This window comes from Tachypleus tridentatus, chromosome 9 (genome assembly GCF_004210375.1).
Source record: "Tachypleus tridentatus isolate NWPU-2018 chromosome 9, ASM421037v1, whole genome shotgun sequence".
Lineage (NCBI taxonomy): Eukaryota > Metazoa > Arthropoda > Merostomata > Xiphosura > Limulidae > Tachypleus > Tachypleus tridentatus.
This window is the reverse complement of record NC_134833.1, coordinates 138,368,270-138,391,471: the sequence shown is the minus strand read 5'-3', so window position 1 is coordinate 138,391,471 and position 23,202 is coordinate 138,368,270. Positions and strand designations below refer to the sequence as shown.

Genomic DNA, 23,202 nt, shown 5'->3' with positions numbered 1-23,202 from the left:
TGAGTGTCAAAAAATGATAACTAATTGCACAAAATGTTGGGTAGAACAGAGGAAGGACTTCTCCAATTTGATTAACAAGCCCATATGAGCAGTCACTTGAAAGAGAGGACAAGCATTGCTGGCTGATTTCAATTTTAAATGAGACAGAAAAGCCAGTTGTTTGAAGAATGGTGGAATAGCAGCTCTAGAGCATGATGATTGTGAGGAAAGGTTTTGACCACTCAGCAGAAAATATAAGGGCAGAAGCAAACCTAAAGGATAAGGCACAAAATTGGTAAACTTAAGATGGATGAACCAACGATAGGCAGGACTGTGTGGAAATAGATAAGCACTGGCAATGCCTATGTTGGTCATTCATAAGCCCAGAGAAAATGCCAAACATTGGGTGAGAAATGACTCCATGGTAAAATGGGACAGTTTAACAAACTGACTGAGGTGGAACAAATCACTGACTGACCTTTAGTCCCTGGATTCCTTGGAAACAACAGAGTCTGGAATAAAAGCTTGGCAATGTACATAGAATAGGTTTGGTGACCTGCTGAAATAGTAAGTCTTGAACTGTCTCTGACACATGTTGGCCAAACATCAGATTCCAAGGAAGAATGAAGGAAACAGGTATAGGAAATATGGAAGATGGGGAAAGAAGTGGGATCATGAATCCTTTCAATAAAACTTGAAGAACAAAATGATTTTTGATGACAAAAACCAGCAAGTCAAACTCACACTTGACCAGAATCAACTGGGTGGTCACTGACACTGTTGGTGATGCAACATGATTATTCAAAGAAAACAACAAGATAAAGCATCCCACAAGTAACAGTTGGGAAGGGGAAGGGTGACAAAGTGGAACAAGTGCCATATTGAACTCTGACTGAAAAAAAGCAGGCAACAAAACTGGAAAGAGTAGACTGTTGTTTTACTGACGTAACTTGAGACTCCAAGAACTTGGAGATTGTGTCAAATGAAGGTTGCATCTTGACCTAGAAGGCTCCAACAACAGAGAAACCACAGATGCAAAGCCAAGCCAACACTGATAAATGAACCAATATGGAGGAAAGAGGGAAGAGAATGTCACCAGAAAACCCCCTCATAATTTCAGTGAAGAGCCTCAAAAAGGAGATGATGGTAGCGAGATACTGTGAAAGAGTTGTGAGAGTAAGACAAGGGTGAAAAGATGAACATGGGTCAATGTTACAGAAGATTTAGGAACTGCACCCCAAACAGATAAAACAGAACCTAACAATTGTTGGTGTATAAAAGGACAGTCTGTATGATGATATGTAAGAGCAAACAGATCCAAAGCTTGTGTGGTGCAAAGCATGCTAATTCCATCACTTAATTTTAAAGTCTGTGACAGAGCTAGTTGCATGTGTGACCCAAAAGTGGTAAATTCAACTTCAGAATTCATAATCAAGAAAAGTCAACCAAAACCATAATTATAAATAATAATACAACTGTAGTACACTGGGATTAAAGTAAAGAAACAGTCTGAATAAGCTTGGAAGAAATATAAACAAAAATCACTTCACAAGTATGCAGAAGCTGAACATGAAACTTAAAACAGGTCTGAGCAAAAGTGCTGACAAACAAGAAGTGATAGCTTGGTAAAAATGTGCAGAGGGAGTCACATGAGTATTGGTGAAGTGATGCACAATGATTTGTATGAGAAACATGCTAAAATCATTTGATTCCAATAGGAGGAGAAGGCCTGTGGCATGAGTAAAGAAAAACTTTTGCACACAGAGGGCAACATTGGATGAAATTAGCTAATCATGTGAAAGAACAAGTATCATATAGGAATATACATTTATAATTTGTGATAAGCAAATTAATTAACAGATGCACTGTTGACAGGTGAGGCTCTCCAGAGATCCATAGAAAATAAAGTTGGATAATGTTTTTCCGTTTTACTTGCGAAATACAGTAAGTAAATGCCACATTATGCTGAAATGTTAAATCTACAATATTTCTCAGTGAAATATTTTTTGAAAATAAGTTCCAATTTTTACTTAAAAATTTGGTATGCAGCAATGCACTTGACAACTAAAATATATTCACTGGTCCACACTAGGATTAACAACTTTTGATAGAATCAACTTAAAAATTCAAACAAATGCTTTTTGTGCATTTAAAATATAACAAACTAGATAAAGCACTGGTCAGAAAGGAAATACCTGTGAAATTTTAGTTAAATTTCAAAAGTTTATAATAAACCAAATATGTCCTACTCAGTCTTACCAAAGTCCAGTATCTTTGTAGCAGGTGTTGAAAGACTGAAAACTGTGGCACAGGTTACCTAATGTTGCAGCTTGTCCAAGTTTACTTGCCACATTCTACAAAAAAAACAACAGAAAGCATCATATTAAAAACAAAGAAAATTAAATTATAAGAGTTGTTAGTATAGAACATTCAAATTGTATTTTATACATAGGCCAATAAAGAACAGGACAGCTTGCATGGGTGTTAACACTTTTACTAATAAAGCAGAGAACAATGTTTAAACCTTTTAAGGTCATCTTCAGGTTAACAACAACAAAAAAACACTTTTGTTGTTAAACTAAAGATGACCTAAGAAGGTTGAAATGTTGTTCTCTGCTTTGTTAGCAAAAGTGTAAATACTGTTTCTGCAGAAGTACAAATTTGGAATTCCTAAAATCAAATATAAACAATACTAAAATGGACTTAATATTGCAATTAAAATTTTATATTTTGAAAAAATAATAAAAATGATATGACAAATGTGTAAGCTTTAAAAAGAATGTGTTAATTTTGGCTATAAAAATAAAATGTATTAACTAAAATTGAAAAGTATTTAACTACAACTTACTGAGCCTCCTCCATGTGATCTATCCCAACTTCCAATGAGCTATATTGAAAAAAAGATATTCTTATGAAAAAAACATACACCCATTTTTAAGCACCTTTGGTCAAAGTTCTTTACTTATAGCTAGAAATGTAACAGGATCTATGTAACAGGTTTATTTGAAACAAGTGTGATTTATACACCTCTGTTAAAATTCTATTTTGTTTAGCAATTTACATTTATAATGTAAATACAAGCAGTAAATGAAATTTGCTAATCAATTAATTATTGGTCTCATTGATCGATTTCATCTGACTAATCAAAACTCAAAAAACTAATCTTACTATTTCTAGGTTTGTTGATTTTTTTTAAAGACATTTCCAAATTACCCTTTATTTAATATAACAGAAATATTTTAGTATAACAATGTATACATAATTCTTTTTAAAATCCTAAACTGTTAGATCATATGTGCACATTGTAAGAAGTCTTTAGCAAGCTGAAAGTATGATTAATTCCATTCTATGAGTTACTTTTCACAAGAACACTCTGAAGAAACTAAGTAAACTATTTTTTTGTAGAAAAATAAAATTTGAATGGAATACTAACTGTATTTGCCACCATCAAAGGGATGTTATCTGGATTGGTCCAGCCACATCCTTCAACAGCAACAGCTACATGAGCAAAAGGCATGGAATCATCCCTCACTCGGATCTGGTATGAAAAGTGGAGAAAAAAAAATCTTAGATTTAAATTAAATTATTGCCCTCTCTAGATTCACCTAATGCTTTCTTTTTTCCATGATACTGAACAGTTTAGTTTAAAAAAATCAAAGGGATTAAAAAAAATAATTTAGCTTTCAATCTGATTATTACCATCTGTAAATTCAGTTGTCTCTTTTTTTCTATAATCCAAAATAGTTTAGATTCTGTAAAATAATTCCAAATTTATTACCTTTAAAAATTAGGTTATTATAAAACTGTAACAAATTTTATTTACATTATGTTCAGTATTTTTTTTCACCTACCTCACTTCCTGAAAATCGGCAAGGTGTCAAAATTGGTATTTCTCCTTCATAAGTAGTTTTCAAAGAACCAAAGTGCTGATCCACCAGTTTGACCAATTCTTCATGAGTAGCACCTAACAGTAATTTGTATTTTTTAGTATACCAAAAGCAAACCTCAAGACAGAAAAGTTATATTCTAGACAGTGCTGTTAAAATGTGGTAAAAATAGGGGGAAAAAATTGTGCATGAATCATGCAACACTTTCAGGTTGTTTAACACTGTATATGGACTTGATCATTTTTAACATCACATAACCAAGAAACTATAGATATTATAACTCTGATTACATTATGAGTATTTTCACAAAGTTTGGCATGCTTGTAGCAAACATTACAAGTCTGATGTACAAAAAAAATCTTGTCTATGAATTTACAATTTCTTTACTAAGTCAGTCTAAGTGATAGATGAGTTTCATGCTAAAATTAAAATATTTTTTCATCTTACAGGTTTCATATTTCATTTGCATAATCTATAGTGTCTCCTAACTATAAATAAAAATTTTCTTTTGGTAACACTTTATAGTTTGTTCTTTACCTTCTCTATCCTAACACTAACCACAGTTTGCAAGATGATGCACATGAAGTTAAAAAAACAAGAATTATATTTTTAATGCATAGAAACCCAGGTGAATTGTGTTTTAGAAAATTATATTTTAGTGTGCAATATACTTTTTGTGTTTGAAAATATGTATTTCCAAACTACATAAACTATCTTGTTAGAGCCAATATAGTGAGAAAATATTTCCATCAAAAAATTTTCCTAAGTACAAATAGACCTAAAACTTAGGTTAAGGGTAAATTTGTTTTTATGTACATTTTTCATTTATTATAAGAAATTTTTATTAAAAGCAACTCAAATATAAAAATGGAAAATTTTGGATTAAATAAGAAAAATGAAATGAAAATGTTAGATAAACTATTTCTTATGATCACTCATCAATAAACATTTACAACATACATGCTTTTATGCCCCTTGAAGCTACCTAACACTTAAGCTCTCTGCTTTCCCACCAGATAATATATTGGTTGCCACACTACTGTAACTACAAAGTACTGTAACAGAGAAATACAACTAAAATAAAACAGATAAAGTTAGAAAGCCAAGACTGTTACAATGCATATTTTATTATACACTGATTAACTTGTTGCAGTCAGCATGAGGGTAAAGAAAATAAATTGAAAAGTACAAAATTTTAACAATAAAACTACTGATATTCATTTAGGAGGTTATAGAAACTATGAAAATGAAATATGAAACTGTACAATGAAATCATGTATATATGGAATCTTACTTGTGTTTGGTAGGGTGCCTAACTCTTGATAAAGTCATAAGATAAAACAATATATAATTTTTAATGGATGTATGTCTTCATTAAACATATTTACACTACACTACCTGAATGTCTTAATATCTTCAAAAGTTAATTTTATTATAACTTTGAAACAATTTCATCATTTGACTATCATGAATTATTGTAAATTATTAAACAGGTATTTATGTTTAGTTATATTACTATTTAAAATTTCACCAAGCATATAAAAAAATGTATGGTCGTTCTGGTCTTTCATGGTTTTACAGTTATTACCACACTATCTTACATGAACAAAAGTGGGCTTTTCAGTCATCCACAAGCTAATTCTAGCAGAACTGATGTAAGCAACAGGACAATGAAATCAGAAAATATGACTTAGCTTTTAAAACTTTATCAATGTGCAAAGTTCATGTTTAAATAAAAAATAGTGATAGGAAAACAGAGAATCTGACTACTTTTATGCAATTCTTGAATACAGTTTTTTAAAAAAATTAAGTAACAAGTGATAACAAATAACAAAATTCACTATTTTTGCCTTTAAAGCTACATCACATAGTTCGTTTACAATCACCACTATGTAATAATTTGCTAAATTCACATCCATGCTTTAAAAATATTTATTTTAGAAAGATCAAAATATTAAAACAAAACTTGCTATGCTTGTGTCTTTAGGTCTACACAGAAAATGAATATTTTAAAATTAGCATGAATATCTAAGACTGACTGACCTCCAGCACCAGCAAAGACAATCCTTGGACCTTTGTAGTGGTTGGTGATGTATTCTACTAAATCCTGTCGACTAATGCTTCTACAGGGGACATAATGATGTACATCCACATTTTAATTCAAATTTTCAATGCTTTTTACAAACATATTTAGAATTTTAATACGATTATAACAATTGTACAAAACAAGGTTAGTTTTCTACTTTATACTACAGAATGATAAATAATGATTATACAAGAATGTTAACTTCTACAAATGAGAATCATGAGTACAGACTTAGTAGTCTATGAATACAAAAATATGCACAAAACGAAAAACAAAAATAAATAAGAGTATAATTTCTGTTTTTACTCTGCAGCAAATCACATTTACAGCCACACGTACAAGAACTATGTTTTCTATTTACAATCTCCAATTGTACCATAATTACATTTGTAAAATGTTTTTCAACAAATAAACCCTAATATTCTGAGAAGATATTTTTATCACATAAGAAATTATTTTAACTTATACTTACAAGTATCAAAAAAGTAATAAACTTATAAACCAGAGACAACTCTCAACAAGCAGTTTCTGTATGTAAGCTTTTATACAACTACACTTATAAAGTGGATACTTATACAAAGTTATACTTGTCTTCATCATTCAGTATCAAAGTTGGCTGGATTTGTATGGTGTAAATCATAGGTTAAATAAAGACATTCAGACAAGTGATAATAATGCTACTAATACCATCAAAAGCCAAACATCACTAGGACAATAAGATCCTGTACTCAGTACATTTGTCAACAAAAGTCAGATAACCACAACACTGACTAAAATATTTGGAAATATAACTTACACTTTAACAAGGTAGTCTATAAATACTTCTTATAATACTATAACAATTCTCAACTTTAAATTTTAATTATTAACTCTGAAATAAAGGACTGGTTTGCTTGTGAATTGGTTGTCTTTTTATCATGCATTTCTTCCAGGGCAATACGAGTATAATCAATTATTAATTATTCATACTTGATGTTTTCAGTGGGGCCCAAGATGGTCCTACCAAGAGGTGTTCCTTGGTAGGCTACAGCATGCAGATGGTCAAACACCACTTCCTGCAAGTTTGTTTCTACCTCCTGCATTTCCCGCAGAATAACCCCTCGCTCTCTCTCGATCTCTTGCTCTCCAAATGTGCTGTTCTGAATAATGTCTGCCAGAATTTCTACAGCTAATGGACACACCAGAGACAACATTCAATAGCAAGCTCTTCTTTCTTAAAATAGAATCACTGTTATAAATGAGACATTTTAAATCACAGTTTCAAACACAAAAATGCAGAATCTTCAATTACTTGTAAACTTTGAATGCAGTGTTTGTAATTGTAAGATACATTCACATTTGAGGCAAAGAAGTAAAAAATGATTTTTAAAACTTGTGTAGATTATTAAATTTACCTTGATATTTAACCACTAATAACTACACTAGCTATAACCTTGTTTTAATAAAATTAGTAGCTTGTATAAGTCGCAATATCAGAAATACAGACACTACAAACATATAACTACTCGATCTTTTAAAGCACAAATTACACATTGTTTGATAAATTTATGATTTGTAGCACAATAAAAACCACTACAAAATAGGACTGTTACTCATGACCCTGGTAATTATTGACACAAAGGTGTTTATATATATTAAAGTTTAATAACACTACCCAGTAGGCTGTTTTGTTAAAAAAAATGATGCAATAAAACTAATTAAATATTTAGCTCAATATATTTTATATATAAAGCTTATCTGTGTCCTCATTTTACAAACAACTGCAAGATTTATAAATTTGTGGCTCATCTTTGTTCACTGATAAATTGTATCTGTGGAAGTAAGAAACTTGATGATTTCCACTATCTCAAAACTAATTACAAGGAAAAAAATTAGGCCTTGCAGTTTAGATTTTTTAGTTATTCATTCCAAGCAAATTTAAAAACTTTCATTAAGAAAATTTAAAATTTCAACATTTCAGTTATAATTTTCCTTTGGAGGTACTTTGAAGGAATGGCTCACAATTTTTCATAATTAGATGTTAGGATTTTGCCCTTGTGAAAACCTGAAATACTTGACAGAAAAAGATTGAATAAAAATAATTATAAAGATGCTCTTAAAGGCAAATGTAATGAGAAATATTTTTATGCATAACAACGTTGCAACTATGAAGAAATAAAAATAACAATAAATGCACATTCTGGCTAATATTTGTCATGACAAATAATAACACTATGAAGTTCAATAATTAAAACTAGCATAATTTTCAGAAGTTACCAAGCTTTTCAAAATACCCACCCCTTGGTAAGTCTTTGGACAAGCTCTTTGCATAGTAAACTGTTTGTTCTCTTGAGGTATAGGCATTCAGATGTGCTCCCATGTTTTCAATTTCTAGTTCTAGGTCAGTCTGTGATCGTTTACTTGTTCCCTAAAACATGCAAGTTAGTTGTTTAAAATATAACTGTTAGGATGGACAGAATTCATAAGCATGAGTTACAGAAATATTAACACTTACCTTCAACAAAACAATTTCTTACTCAATCCTTAAACTAATTTTCTTAAATTTCTTAAGTTGTTTGAAAAATTTTCAATTTATGTAAATGTAGAACTCGTGCCTTTCCCAATTTAAAACAATTTACATACTACAATAGGACTACTGACTATTGACACATTTTAGTAATTACTTTTTATCTTGCGAAAGATGTGATGTTTTACATCTGTTTGCAAGAATCAATTTGAGACAAAAAACAGGACTTTTTTTTACAAGAGATACCTAATTGTGAAACATTAGGTTTCTATTTTGCAAAAAACGTTATTCATCATATTCTCCTTTCAAAAATGTTTATTAACTTTAATGGTCCAAATTTCAAATATTTCTAAAAATTATATAGAACTAGTGTTTCAAAGATACAGATAGTGAATAGTTACAAATTAGTAACTCAGAATTATTATTATAGAAATATTATAAAAGTTCTTTCAATATTCTTATTATGGAGTGCATAATTAAACACTATGAAATAGATTGGCTGAAAGAATTTCAGACATTCCACTTCATATTTTATAAATTTACTAAACATTCATTTCTTCACTAAATCCTACAGTATTTCTCTGTTAACAGGTGGAGTGTCCAAATAAACTTCAAATAAAGAAACAATCTCCACTCACTTTATAATAGTGAAGGTGCTAGTTTTTTTCCCAAAATAAACACTTTCATCATATAAATATGAACATAGGTCAGTATCTCCAAGATCTTTTGGCTGGAATCTCATAGCTTTCAAAGTAAAAACACTCTGACCATATATATTTGTCAGGATTTATGTTTTATCACAAACCCTACAATAATTTATGTGAGTAATGTATTTAGGGTGTAAAAAGTCAACACATGAGTGATTTTCATTAATTTCATTGCATAGAAACTTAAAGATCAAATATAGTTCCATGATTATAAGAAATACCACCCTTGTGTTTTGAACTTCATGCAAGGATGCATGAAGCTGCTGCACTCTGGCCATAAATATTCATAACAGTAATAAACAGAACTGACCAGAGCAGATCTTGTTCAAGCTGACAACTTTTATAGCTCCAAATAAATAAAGTCTAATTAAATTCTAAAACTGACATGTATCGAGTTTGATTTTTAATGTGTTGAACTATTAGCTTCATAAAAATTAAGTTGGTTTTCATAGTTGACTTTGAAAAATATTACTTTAATCAATAATTTAAAATTCTCTCAGGTTAACTTCATATAAAATGTAGAACTGACTTTCCTTAAAATATTTTTAATTTCTTGAGACTTGTTTCTGATTTCAATTTGAATTTAAATCTGAATAAAAGTATATAATGAAAGGCAAGTTGTAGATTGTATTACTTATTTCAAATGATGTAAAACGAAATTCTCAAAACTAAATTACAAAATGAGTAACTTATTTCAAATTCTTATTTTCAGTTACATTTAATCAAAACCAAATAAAACAAGAAAAATATTAACACAAAGAAAAATATCTTCAATGTGTTCAATATATGTATATATGCATTAAAAAAAAACACACCAAGGGCATGTGTTTTAAATAGTTATTAAACATATTTAAAACAATAACTTGCACCAATAGAGATTTTGATCTAAGATCTATAACTGAAAAGTCTGACACCAGACCTTTTCATAAACAGACACAAATTCTTTAATGTGATCTGCAGTGACACTCTCTGTCAAACAAGATGTAAGATGCATCTCACTTTATCATGCATCCATTCCAGTTTTATAAGTCCAAGGAACTTTTTTTGTCTTCACAATACTCTTCCTCAAAATTATATTTACTCCATTCTTATTAGTGCCAATTGTTACATCCCACATTGTATAAAAAAATTTTTGCTTTAAAATAAACTCCTAGTACAAAGAATGTACTCACTTTGAAGGACATATGCTCCAGAAAATGTGCCACTCCATTGTTCTTGTCAGTTTCATACCGGCTACCAGTATCTATCCACAGACCCACTGTGCATGTAGGAATACCTGAATCTTCAGTGGCTACTCTTAATCCATTTGTAAGAGTTGTAACTCTTGTCTCTGGAACATTGAGTAATGTTTGGGCAAAAGCTGGTTGAGCTGTATGTTGAAATCGAACCTACAGTGTACACAGACCAGGTTTTATAATAAACTATCAACAACAAAAAAAATAAAATAAAATGTGTGTACATCAAATTATACACATTACTGCATTTAAATAAACTGTTTTTGAAAAATAAGTTTTGAGTAGTTAAAACCTGGTAGTGCTTTTCATGTTTCAGTGAATCTGTAAAGTTTTCTAAACATGCAACTTGAGAATGATTTTCACATTTTATCATGTTCTAGCTTCACTTTAAGTTTTGTGTAAGTTGATGTTATGCATTTCACTTTTAACTTGTAATATTATATAGTTCTCAGTGAATTAAATCAAATCATTTTTTCCAAGTAAGAAACTGGCAGGTTGTGTTTGACATATTCATCCACTGCAATATCTCAAAAACTCATATCAAAAACTTTAATACTAAAAAAATAACTATAAAAAGTATGTTTCATATAAAGAAAAATGGTTGTGTTTGTCTTTAATTTGTTTTTAAACACCTTCACACTCCCCAACAGATCCTTTACTTTTAAGTTTGGCAGAAGGCATGAGCAGTGAAGAAGTGAGGAATAAGGGTGGGAACTATGAGAGGAGGTATATACTTATAAATACATTAAATAAACAAAAATTATAACTTACAATACAGTACTCACCTCCTCTTGCAGGATTAGCTGGAATCTTACACTGATAAGTAGGAGGGCCTGAGCAAAGGAATAACTGAAGCACCTTGGAAAGTATCATCAGAGGAAGGGAACTGTATCACTTTTGAGCCAGGTATTCTCTTTACCAGGTATATTCTACTCTTTGTAAAACACAATTGCAAAAATTGTGAAGCTAGGGGCACATCACACTGTGCTTGACAAGTCAATTTCCTTCCCCACAAGCCCCAGAAAGCTAGTCAACAAAAACATTCCTTGCAGGAACCAACAGTGGAAGATCTACCTGCACTGGTACACTTCCATGGAAGATGGACAAATGGAAGGAGCTAATAAAAAGGTGACTATGTGTGAAGCCTGATCTTCTCACCAAGGACTGGATAAAAACAAGGCAGAAAGATGCAGGATGAAGAGATTGTGATGTAGAGCAATAAACTGAGGTTGATACAAAAGGGAGAGAAACAGAGAAAAGGGGGGCAGGTGGTTAGAGGAGTAGACATTAGAGACTTGGAAACCATGATTGTGCTGGCCAATGCAGTGCAATCAGGAGAACCAGACAAGGCATGAAGTGTACCAGAGAAATCACCTGTGAAGCAAGTAGATGGGAAGGTACCACAAAATTGAGATCAATCCTGGCTGAAAGTATTGACAGCCAGAATCTGTGGATGAGGTACAAGTACCCATAAAAGAGGCAAACATATATTGAGGCCCATGGCAAATGCATCCAACTGGTTAGAACTCCCTTGAAGGCAAAGGTTCCTGAAAATGTGTGAAATGAATGACTATTCATTAGGAGAGATTTGGCTCAGGTATGAATGACGATATGCAACAAGATTGAAAACACCCAAAACATGACACAAATAACACAAATGTGATTGTATGGAGCCAGTATAGAAGATCCAAAATACAAAGAGAGAGATCTCTAAATCTCTAACACTATAGAGTTGTGTGAAAGAACCATCATCAGATGGTGACCAGCAAGAGAAAGGATATAATGTAACGTAATGCCCAATAAACTGTAAGAAAGTAGAGAAAATCAATAAACAAGACAGTCTTGGCTGCAGATAAGTCCAAAGCTTTATGATAACTGATCCAAGCCTTCCAAACCTGAATGGAAAAGTCTGTGTGCAGACACATAACTGGACATGGGAGAGGAAGTGGCATATCTGCTGACTTATAGGCTTTGTCTAGCCACAACTGCAAATCATCTCTCACGGAAGCAGGAAAAGAAATGGGGGCCAAAGATGATCCAATGTTCGTTTCCCTCATGAGGTAATAAGTGGAAGAGTCAATAGAGCATGATGAACTAAAAGGTAAATGGAATGTGGATGTAAAGGAAAGCAGGAAAAGAAATGGGGGCCAAAGATGATCCAATGTTCATTTCCATCATGAGATAATAAGTGGAAGAGTCAATAGAGCATGATGAACTAAAAGGTCAATGGAATGTGGATGTAAAGGAGGATATAATTATATATTTAAAAAATGGCTGGTATGGATAGAGAAAGCACTAGTAGAAGAGTGAACAATGTTTTGACCTTCTTCAGTCATCATCAGGTTCACAAAGAAAGAAAGGGTTACTGACCAGTAGCTGACCACATGTTTGAAGGAAGTTGTGTAATTGAGTGTAGGAATGCAGAGGGTGTGCTTAGATGTTGGAAAAACTGCTATTCAAAATCTTAATGCTAATGAACATAAAGAAAAAAATATGCATTTTGCATTGTTAAACTCAACCACTTATTTGAGTAGAGCTTCGAAAGATGACAATAAGAAAATGGAAAATAAAAAACTTTTTTAGCATTTTATTGGGAAAATGTGAACACTATGAAATTAGCCTAAATACTAGCTGGTCAAACGTTTAACACCATACCAAAAAGAAGTACTAAACAGCGTAGGAAATGCCCAACAAGAGGTCTAAGTAGTGAGTTGCATGGTCATCATTGCGAATAACTGTAAACGTTCACTTTGGGATGGTCGATATAAGCGTTTGCAGAAGGCTGGTTGAAATGTTATTCCAAGCAGTGAAGATGGCTTCACGAAGATCATGCACTGTTTGGAATTGACGTCCATTTCTATAATTTCCCTTGCCATTCACCCCCAAACATTTTCAATGGAGTTCAGTTCGGGCGAACACGCTGAATGGTTTAAAAGAATCACGTTATTTGCCATGAAAAAGTACTTTGTCCTGTAGACATTGTGGATTGCAGCATTGTCCTGCTGAAAGATCCAGTCACTTCCACACAAGCAAGGGCCTTTAGTCAATAAGGATGCTCTCTCCAACATGCCAATGTAACCAGCTGCTGTTTGATGCCCCTGTATAACCTGAAGCTCCATTGTTCCATGGAAGGAGAAAGCACCCCAGATTATGATGGAACCTTCTCCACTGCATCATGTAGAAAATGTCTCAGGTGGGAAATCCTTATCATGCCAGTAATGTTCGAACCCATCTGGACCATCCACGTTAAATCTTTTCTCATCAGAGAACAAAACCTTCACCCACTTTTCTACATTCCATGTTTGGTGCTTCTAAGCAAAGTTTAACTGAGCTGTTTTGTGGTGTGGAGGGAGAGTGGCCTTTGAAGATGTTTACGGTTTTAAAGCCTTTCTCTCGTAGATGCTGTCTTATTGTTCTTGAGCTGCATTCTGTGTCCATAAGAGCCTTAATTTGGTTTGACAATTAGCTGATGTCTTGCCGGACAACCCGTCCTATCCTTCTGCTCAATGACGGCAAAATTTTCTTGAGCCGACCTCTTGAAATTCTTGTTTTGTAATCATCAGTGTCTTTTAAGAAATTTGCAACAGCAGTTTTACTATGCCCAATCTCACCAGCAATGGCACGTTGAGAGAGACCTTGTTTTTACAGCTCAACAATTCTGTCATGTTCAAACTCTGTCAACGTTTTAGCCTTTGCCATGTTTTTACCCAATATAACACAGGAGATATCAGTGGGAGATGTTGACAACACTAATGCTTGAACACAAATGACTAAATTTCGTTACATTTTCTGTTAACACTTCGTTTCAGTACGGTCTTAAACTTTTGACCAGCTAGTCTTTAGGCTAATTTCATACTATTCATATTTTCCCTATTACATGCTAAAAAAGTTTTTTTTTATTTTCCCTTTTCTTATTTTCATCTTTCGAAGCTCTACTCATATAAGTGGTTGAGTCTAACAACACAAAATGCATATATTTTCTTTATGTTCATTGGCCTTAATATTTTGGCCAGCAGTGTATTTATTAATATAGGTATAAAGATGTTCCTTTGTACTGGTTTATTTTGGGCTTGAGTTGTTGTACTAGTAAGACTTCTTTAATTTTGTGTTTGTTTATGTTTGTTTTTTTATTTAGTATTTGTGTTTTCTATGGTTATGTTGTGTTTATTTGATTTGCAGTGTTCGAAAAAGTGTGAAGGTGACGACTTTGTGTTCTTTGACTTCACATGTGAACAGGAAGAAAGCAATCAAATATCATTTCTTTACCTCAAATTTACAAAAACCGATACTCAATTTAAAACAGGAATCCACCGAAAAATCACCCATACTGGACTATACATTTCTTGTAACTCAGCATATGAAACAAAGCAAAAACTCAACATACTAATAGAATAAATAAACAGAGCCATAAAACTATGTTCACCAGATAAAATTAATGGCATATTAGACAAAATAAAACAATATTTCATCAACATCAACAAGTTTCCTCCACAAACTGTTGAAAACATTATATGCACACACCTAGACAAAACGCAAAAAACTAACAAAAGTAAATATACCCCATGATTTAAAAAATCTCGAAACCATATACTGCTGCATACCATATATTTCTGACATCAGCAGAAAAATAACCAACATTTGGCAAAAACTAGCAACAAAATATGACATTCCAGTTATAAATTTATTCAAAAACTAGGCACAAAACTAAGGTCTATACTATGCACAAACTACATTGACAAACACAACACCAACATTATTTATAAAATACAATGTGATACCTGCCACAACTTCTGTATTGGAGAAACAAGTAGAAAAATGGAAACCAGATTCAAAGAACACAAAAAGTCACCTTCACACTTTCAAACACTGCAAATCAAATAAACACAATACAACCATAGAAAACACCCAAATACTAAATAAAGAAACAAATGCAAAATTAAAGAAGCCTTACTTATACAACAACTCAAGTCCAAAATAAACCAATACAAAGGAACACCTTTACACCTATATTAATAAATATAATCAAACATCTAAGCATGCCCTCTACATTCCTACACTCAATTATACAACCGTCTTCAAACATGTGGTCAGCTGCTGGTCAGTAACCCTTTCTTTGTGAGCCTGACAATGACTGAAGAAGGTCAAAACATTGTTTGTTCCTCTACTAGTGCCTTTTCTACCCATACCAACCATTTTTTAAATATATAATTTTCTCTACAAGTAGCTTTTCTCGTCATCACAAAAGGAGGAGATAGTGTGATTGATGTTGGTATCGAAGCAAACTCACAAATACACAGATTGGATGGGTTAAAGTAAGGACCTCTTTAATGTAAACAACCTGCCACTAGAGCTGCTACACAAAGGAGATGGTGAGTATGAATGGTTGACTTGTGCTCAAACTAAGCTAAAAGAGCCACATATCCATGTGATAATGAAATCACAAACCCAGAGCATGAAAATGACAAGCAAAAGTTCATATTACGCAACAAAACACCTGTCAAACCAAATGAAGTCCAAACGAAGTGCTCAAAATAGGTAAACAACCCCGAGATAGAAAAACCAAAGAGAAGGTCAAAACTAAAGTGTTAATGGGATGTGGAGATTGGCAATAGAAACATCCATAACTTGTATCTACCACCATGTGAAAACTCCCATCTCATGATCAAAAATGAACATGGTGAACTTGGGGAGTGGTCAAGGTGAGAAATTGATGGCCAACTTTCAATTTCCAGTTGATGTCTGAACAACAAATACACAGGAAGAAAACTGCACAAAGTGACAGTGAACCAGTTCAACTGACAATGGAAGTGTGAGGTTAAAAGAACCCAAATGTAGGGAAAATAACAAGTAAAATGGAGGACAAAATGAAAAAAAAGGAATAGGAATAAAACAACACAAATCTGATACAGAAATTCCAGGAAAACTGAATTAGGCCTAGGAGAGTCCCAGCTAGAAAAAGGAATGATCAACTCTAATTCAAGTCTAAAATTTCTTGTTTTTCACTTATATATTTTTAACAGAGATATCTACAGTGTAAAAATCAGAAATTTATTAAGTTAGGCTAGATAAAATAAATTAAAAATTTAATGAGGCCAATTTGAACTAACTGCATCAAGTGAGTGTTACCTCATTGATTATTTGCACTAAATTTTCTCATTGTGGTTAATTTCTTATCACATACTCTGATAGGGTTTAAAGATCATTTTAAGGCTATCAAATTAAAATCTTCATGTGGAAAAATTAGATACTTAAGGTTGTTTTGACAAATAATTGTAACTGTTACAGTCTAAAGCTCCTCTAGAAAAAATTTACTGATGATTTTACTATACTTAAGGTAAAAAAAACACACTATAAAGTTTTACTAGGAAGAAAAAAATATTCATTTAGGACATTCTAGAGGTTATAAAAATAAAATATGACAATTGTAAAACGAAAAGAATTCTTATTTTTAGCATGAAAATTACCCTTCAACAAAATGTTCATGAATTCACACACAAATCCTTTAATAAAGATACTTTATTAAAACAAAATATAACTTTTTTGTGTACAACAGACTTGTATGCCAAATTTTGTGAAGATACATATACTCAGTATTTTTAAAGCTATAGTATAGTTTCATGGTGGTTACAAAAATGAACAAGCCCATCTGCTGGGTTAACAGTACTGTTTAACTTCTGCAAAGTAAAAATCTAGTATTTTGAACATTCAAGTGGCCTGAATTAAAAATTCAATAACATAAAATTAATTATTTTAATTTAATAAAGTTTTTAATTATTATAGTTTTTTCTAACAAAGTTGGAAAATCATTAGGGAATGATAAAAAACTAGACAAACTGTTGATGGCAAAGCTACTAAATTTAACTCCCCCAACCACCCAAATTTTCAAATGCCAATTACAGGGAAAGCAACTGAGAGGCAACACCCATCATAAACTTCAGGCAACTCTTTACCAATGAATAGTAAGGTTGATTGCCACATTGTTACACATCTACAGCTGAAAGAGCAGGCATGTTCTACATTTGGTTTTGATCCTCCTACAAGCAGAATACAAGTCAAGCACCCAAACTACCAAGCTATATAGGCAAAACTTAGAAGACAATTCACATATTATGTTAACAACACTGTTTGCCTCCTGTAAGTTAGCTGCTGTGATGTTTTACTATTTACTTTCACTTTTAATGTGTATGATACACATTAACTTTTTAAAATTTAGTTGTGTAACACTAAAACCAACTTTTAAATGTTTTTATGTGAAGGAAGATACTTAAGCTTCCTATTCTGTATTAATAAATATAAACCAAATAGTCCTAAGGTAACCTAAATAAAAGTTAAAACAATATTAATATTTTCTGGAATATAAAAAGTTTTAATTATAGCTTTATCTTACTGAGTTTGAAACCTAATAGGAATAAGTCATATAAACTCAGAATCTAGTCATAAAAAATTAATTTTATTATGGGTGACAACACACTAAATTCTCAACTAGGGTAACATGGCCTAATGAAAGGTTGATTCACCCCTTGTAATTGAAATCCTAAAGCTTGGATATATGCATTCATGTTAGTTTACTTTTGAGAATGCTTGAAATAGTGGAGCATTATTTATGTTGCAAACATATAAAAACTTGATAAAACATGAACCAACAGTTCTTGTTACATCCATATCTTAAAAACACACTGCCATTTTGCATTTTATGAAAACTTCCTGAATATACAACACAAAATTCTGCATAAATACAACTACTTAATGAAATTCATGTTTCATAAAAAATGATGTACAAAGTATTTTTATATTATCTTAAAGTGCACTATTAATGACACAAAAGTGACAGAAGGTCACTCAGTAAACCAGGATCAACCCAAATACAGTGGTACCTCGGTTTTCAAACTTAATCCATTCCAGAAGGCTGTTCGAAAACCAAATCAATTTTTCCCATAAATACTGTAAATTAAATTAATCCATTACAGACCTCCAAAAATTATGCATTATGGATTATTTTAAGTAAAAATATTGCTTATTTATACCTGCATAATAATACTTACATGCATAAAATCAACCACAAAAACTATAAACACAATAAAAAAACAATAAATGAAATTTTAACTGTATTTTACCTGTGCTGAGGAAAGCTGATGGCGTAAGTGAAAGGTGGTGAGAAACGTGGAGAGTAAGAGGGTTATTATTGCTTGGAAGGGGAGTCACCTTTTGTAAAAACGTCTAGTAACTCTCCTTCTGGGATTCTTTCTCTTTTCTGTCTCTTTGCACCACTACAACCTGCTTGAGACTTTGGACCTATTTCTCACTAAAAACTTGTCTAATGAGGCTTGTTTCTGCCTGGCTCCCTCCCCATATCTCACCACACTATGTACACCACTTCTCTTCCTAAATTTTTCTAACCACTCTCTGTTTAGCCTCAAAGGCATCACTTGGATCAGCATTCGTTCCATGGGTGTTTTTCAGGAGGTCAGCATGCAACTACTTTGCTTTCTCACAAATGATGGTCTCAGAAATGCTATCACCAGCTAACTGTTTTCCGTTTACCTAAATCAACAACAGTTTTTCTACTTCTTCCATCATGTGTGATCTTTGTTTCGTAAGCACTGTCGCTCCTTTTGCAACATCAGCTCCTTTGATAACAACTTTATTTTTCAGTGTGGTGCAGACTGTAGACTTCATCATACCAAACTGTGTAGCAAGGTTAGACACGAGAATACCACTCTCATACTTCGCTATGAGATCTTTATTCACCTCTATTGTGGCTCTAACAACTTTTCTTTTTGGTTTGCTGCTTTCATTATCTTTCTTTGACCCCATGGTGGCTTACATAATCAGAATATTTAGAAAACAACAAAAAAACAAAAAGGAAAACGAGAACGTTCACAGCAGATTTTAGCAGGGGTGTGGACTCAGTGACAGAGGCGGGTAAAATATTTTGGGCAAGCTTAGCATGGGTTGTTTGGGTCATCAGTTGGGTTATTTCGGGAGTTTGGGCCACGACAGCTTGGTTCGGGAACAGAGTTTATGTTCAATAACCGAGATATTTTTTTCTCAAACAACATGTTCAAGAAAGGAGTCGTTTGAAAACCGAGGTACCACTGTACATAGAAACTTTTAGTATTACTTTTTTAAAAATGAACATTTACATTTTCTTGTAATATTAAATAAAATTTTCATAATTTTATTTATTAAAGCTGAATACTGAGTGAAATTTGATAATTGATTAATCATTGGGTTCTAATCAATCACATCAATTAACTGGTTATTTTCATGACACTAGGATAGTTGGAATGATAAAAATTTGTAACAAGAAAAAATACTTAATTCCAATTAATTGATGTTTTCACAAGTCATTACACTAACTGAATACGTTGAACATCCTTAAATTAAACAAAAATAATGAAAAATCACAAAGCAAATATTTTGATTACTTGAATAGTTTGAATAATCATAAATAGTAATAATTTTAATTAATTCATTAATACTGTGACATCAGTTAATTTAATAATAATTTCAAATAACCAATTATTTTGTATAACACTTATGTAATCAAAGCTCACAGGTAACAGACTACATTATTTAGTCAGGTTAATCACCCAATTCTGACATTTACATGTCTACTCTTGGTAACTAAATTGAATATTTGTTCATTCAGTGCTAAAAATTTGGTGAAATGAGCTAAATAATTTTCAAAAGAAAATTCCAGGACATCCAAACATATATAATATATCCTCCCTTGCATCTTCCTGTTACTTTTATACATCAATCCTGTTTATGAACAGAAACTGTAAGTGTCAGCTGTAATACATGTACAACAAAGGGTTATTTGGTTCTTCAAGGCTTTCCTTAAACACTGATCCACAAGCAAAACTTAAATACACCTTTTATTTTTCTAGAAACCAATTTCCTTCTTAAACTCCTGTGATGTGTGTCATATGGCAAATTCTACTTTCGTTACAGTTTAGTTTACTATTCATTTATGTGTTCCATCATTGACTTCAATTATGAATTATTAGTTTTTTTAAAATACTAACTCATAGCCAGAACACACTGAATTGTGCATGTTTGTGTAATGAAACTGACACATGCTTCCATTAGTAGTGACAATGATATGGATATTAATGTTGAGGAATATTATGTAAATTATCTAGTCACATGAGATGCAACTAAATAAAAACCTTTCCTTGATCTTAAATGACTTAGTTCACAAGGTATAGTTAGAATCACAACTAATTGTTTCTTAGTCTTGTTACTGATCTTGAGAACAGGTTTAATTTTAGAATGTTTTTTGAAGGTACTGTATTGGCCAGATTATAGGGTGATTTTGAGTATAATGCAACCTCTATTTTCAGAAACCGTGGTAAACAAAAATTAGTATCATAATGTCCTTTTTTTAGGGTCTGCAAAATCAAAACTAGAACTGAACAGCCTACAAGTGTATTATTGCAAGAATTAGCGAAGACCTTGAACAAACATCATGTGTAGACAAATTCTATCTTGACATTCAGGAATGTGAAAGACTATAGCAGGAGAAAGAGCCTGTGGCTTGCCCCGATTATAAAGGAACTCTGAATTTCACAGTCAAAATAAAAACAAAAAATGTACCTTTATTTTAAACCAATGTGGTTGGTCTTTTTCTTTTTTTCCAAATTACTTAATTCCAACAAGTTAATAAAACTAGCATTTATATTGTACCATTTATTAATGTTTGTATCAAGTCCTGACCAGACATGGATTCACTTTTCTTCTTTTTTTGCATGTGATAAAACTTGTATTTCAATTGTTTAAAAGATGTTTTGGATTTCTGTAACTTTGTTAGTTTAACAATTTTTTTTTATCAACCTTGATTGTAGCAGTTTCATTTTAGTCTATTACATGTGTTGACCCCCTATACTGCTGAATGCAACTTATTCTGCAAAAATAAACAGTCTCTACTGCAACCTAGTCTGTCTTACCCAAATCTTACACTTGCATCTTAATACCATAAAGGAAGAGATTCACTATAGCTGACACAAAATATAGACAAAATTAATTCATGGATTTCATGGGATGTTTTTACCGAGACTAAAGTTTCATGGTTTTCCAGCACCATCACTTAATATATGTTTTTCACGACTTCCAGTACTGACATTTTTATATTTCATTTTCTACAATCTAGAACTTTACTTTCAAAGCTTTATGTATATAACCTAATATTTCTTCTTTTTTTTTTAATTTCCAGACTTATTTTAACAGCTTTAGAAAAAAAAATGTTATTTTTGGGCCACACATATATCTGTGTGTGTGTGTGTGTGTGTGTACATATATATAGTGTTACAATACTTAAACTACTTAGACTAAACACTTGCACTTTTATGTTATATGTAGTCACTTTAGGATTAAAAAAGCATAACTTATATTTATTTCCCTTTTTTTTTTTATGATGTTTATGAGGCTAGTCAAGTAACGGACACCACAATTATGCTATGGAAAATAAACATTTGAAATGTATTTAGGAGGTTTTAAAGATTGCGTAAATAACATCCAAGATTTTTGAAAAGAAAAATAATTTTTAATTATAACATGAAATCACCTTGCACTCAAACTAGTAATGAAACAATCTTGATATATTCATAAACAAATCCTTAAAAAACGTATTTCCTAAAAAATCTGATTTTTGGTACAAAAAAAATTTTGATCTTTGCTAAAAGATCTTTACCACACTTTTTGAAGATATAGTGCAAATACTTAACGTGTGCAAATATGTAGACAAACTCATGTATATTATATCAAGCCCTTTGAAAAAAGGTTAACCAGTCAGTGTAGTACATGTCCTACTTACAGCATACTAATTAGTGCTGTAATTTTGCCTAAAATTAATCAATTTTCTGTTTTCCTTAGTTCAGACTAATTCTTCACATCCCATCAAAGTTTGGACCCATTTTCAAGAGCATTCAGTCATATTTGTTGAATTTATCAGAAACATAAGAAATTTCTTTATATTTATAACATCAAACTTAGCCAGAGGTAATATTAAACAATACGAACTAGAATGGCTTTGTACCTATATCGATATATTTTCTTACAAAAAACACAGTATGAAAATGTTTGTTTTTGATTTATAAACAAGGCCGAAACCTATACTATGCTACCTGAAGCCTACCTATCTCATCTACCTACTTCAGTAACGTAATGGTACTAATACTTCATAACTCCTATAAATTACAATGTTAGTACTAAATATTTATTTGTACAACAAACCTATCATTTCGTACTTTTCGGTGCCTTTGCTCGGCCTCCATTTTCACTCAATGCCTCTATCCTATACCAGAAACTATGCTATTACATGGGGATAACTAATCATATTCTAATTTACATATCCAACGCTACACATTTATATGAATAATTATATTAAACTAAATGTTTGTGTAAAAGTTTCTTACACATTTTCTTCCAGGTTTCGCAAATCTAAGCAAGGTTCCAGAGACCTTCAATACCCTTGTCGCCATTTTCATGCACACTGTAGAGAGCGTTGTTATCGTTAAAATAAAATAAGTGCTTCGCAGGTGGAGTACTGTCCTCATAAAATATTATTAAACACATCCTCAAATGTGTGACGTGTTGATCTCATGAGCTAGAACAATGCTTTGTTTTGTTATCAATCGCCAAACCACACAACTGGTATCGAAACCCACATTTTAGCGTTATAAGTCTCCAGATTTGTCGTTGAGCTATTGAGAGGTGGAACAAATGCATTACATATTACTCAATGGTAATTTGAAAAGCAATTTCACAAAGTTTAAAATTTTGTTAGGTAGTCAGTATA

At 32.0% G+C, this 23,202-nt stretch overlaps 1 protein-coding gene across 1 annotated transcript in view; it reads right to left on the bottom strand.

Annotated features, from left to right (window-relative positions):
- The window catches only part of UQCR-C1 (Ubiquinol-cytochrome c reductase core protein 1), a 32,765-nt gene extending 9,788 nt beyond the window's left edge, over positions 1-22,977 (bottom strand). The window contains exons 1-9 of the mRNA XM_076457510.1: positions 22,820-22,977; positions 10,338-10,553; positions 8,230-8,359; positions 6,922-7,120; positions 5,910-5,989; positions 3,831-3,943; positions 3,413-3,517; positions 2,828-2,866; positions 2,239-2,333 (exon numbers count right to left, since the gene is read on the bottom strand). Coding sequence (XP_076313625.1) covers positions 2,239-2,333; positions 2,828-2,866; positions 3,413-3,517; positions 3,831-3,943; positions 5,910-5,989; positions 6,922-7,120; positions 8,230-8,359; positions 10,338-10,553; positions 22,820-22,960 — 1,118 coding nt within the window. The 5' untranslated portion in view covers positions 22,961-22,977. The remainder of the gene's footprint in view (positions 1-2,238; positions 2,334-2,827; positions 2,867-3,412; positions 3,518-3,830; positions 3,944-5,909; positions 5,990-6,921; positions 7,121-8,229; positions 8,360-10,337; positions 10,554-22,819) is intronic.
- Between the last annotated feature and the right edge of the window lie 225 nt (positions 22,978-23,202).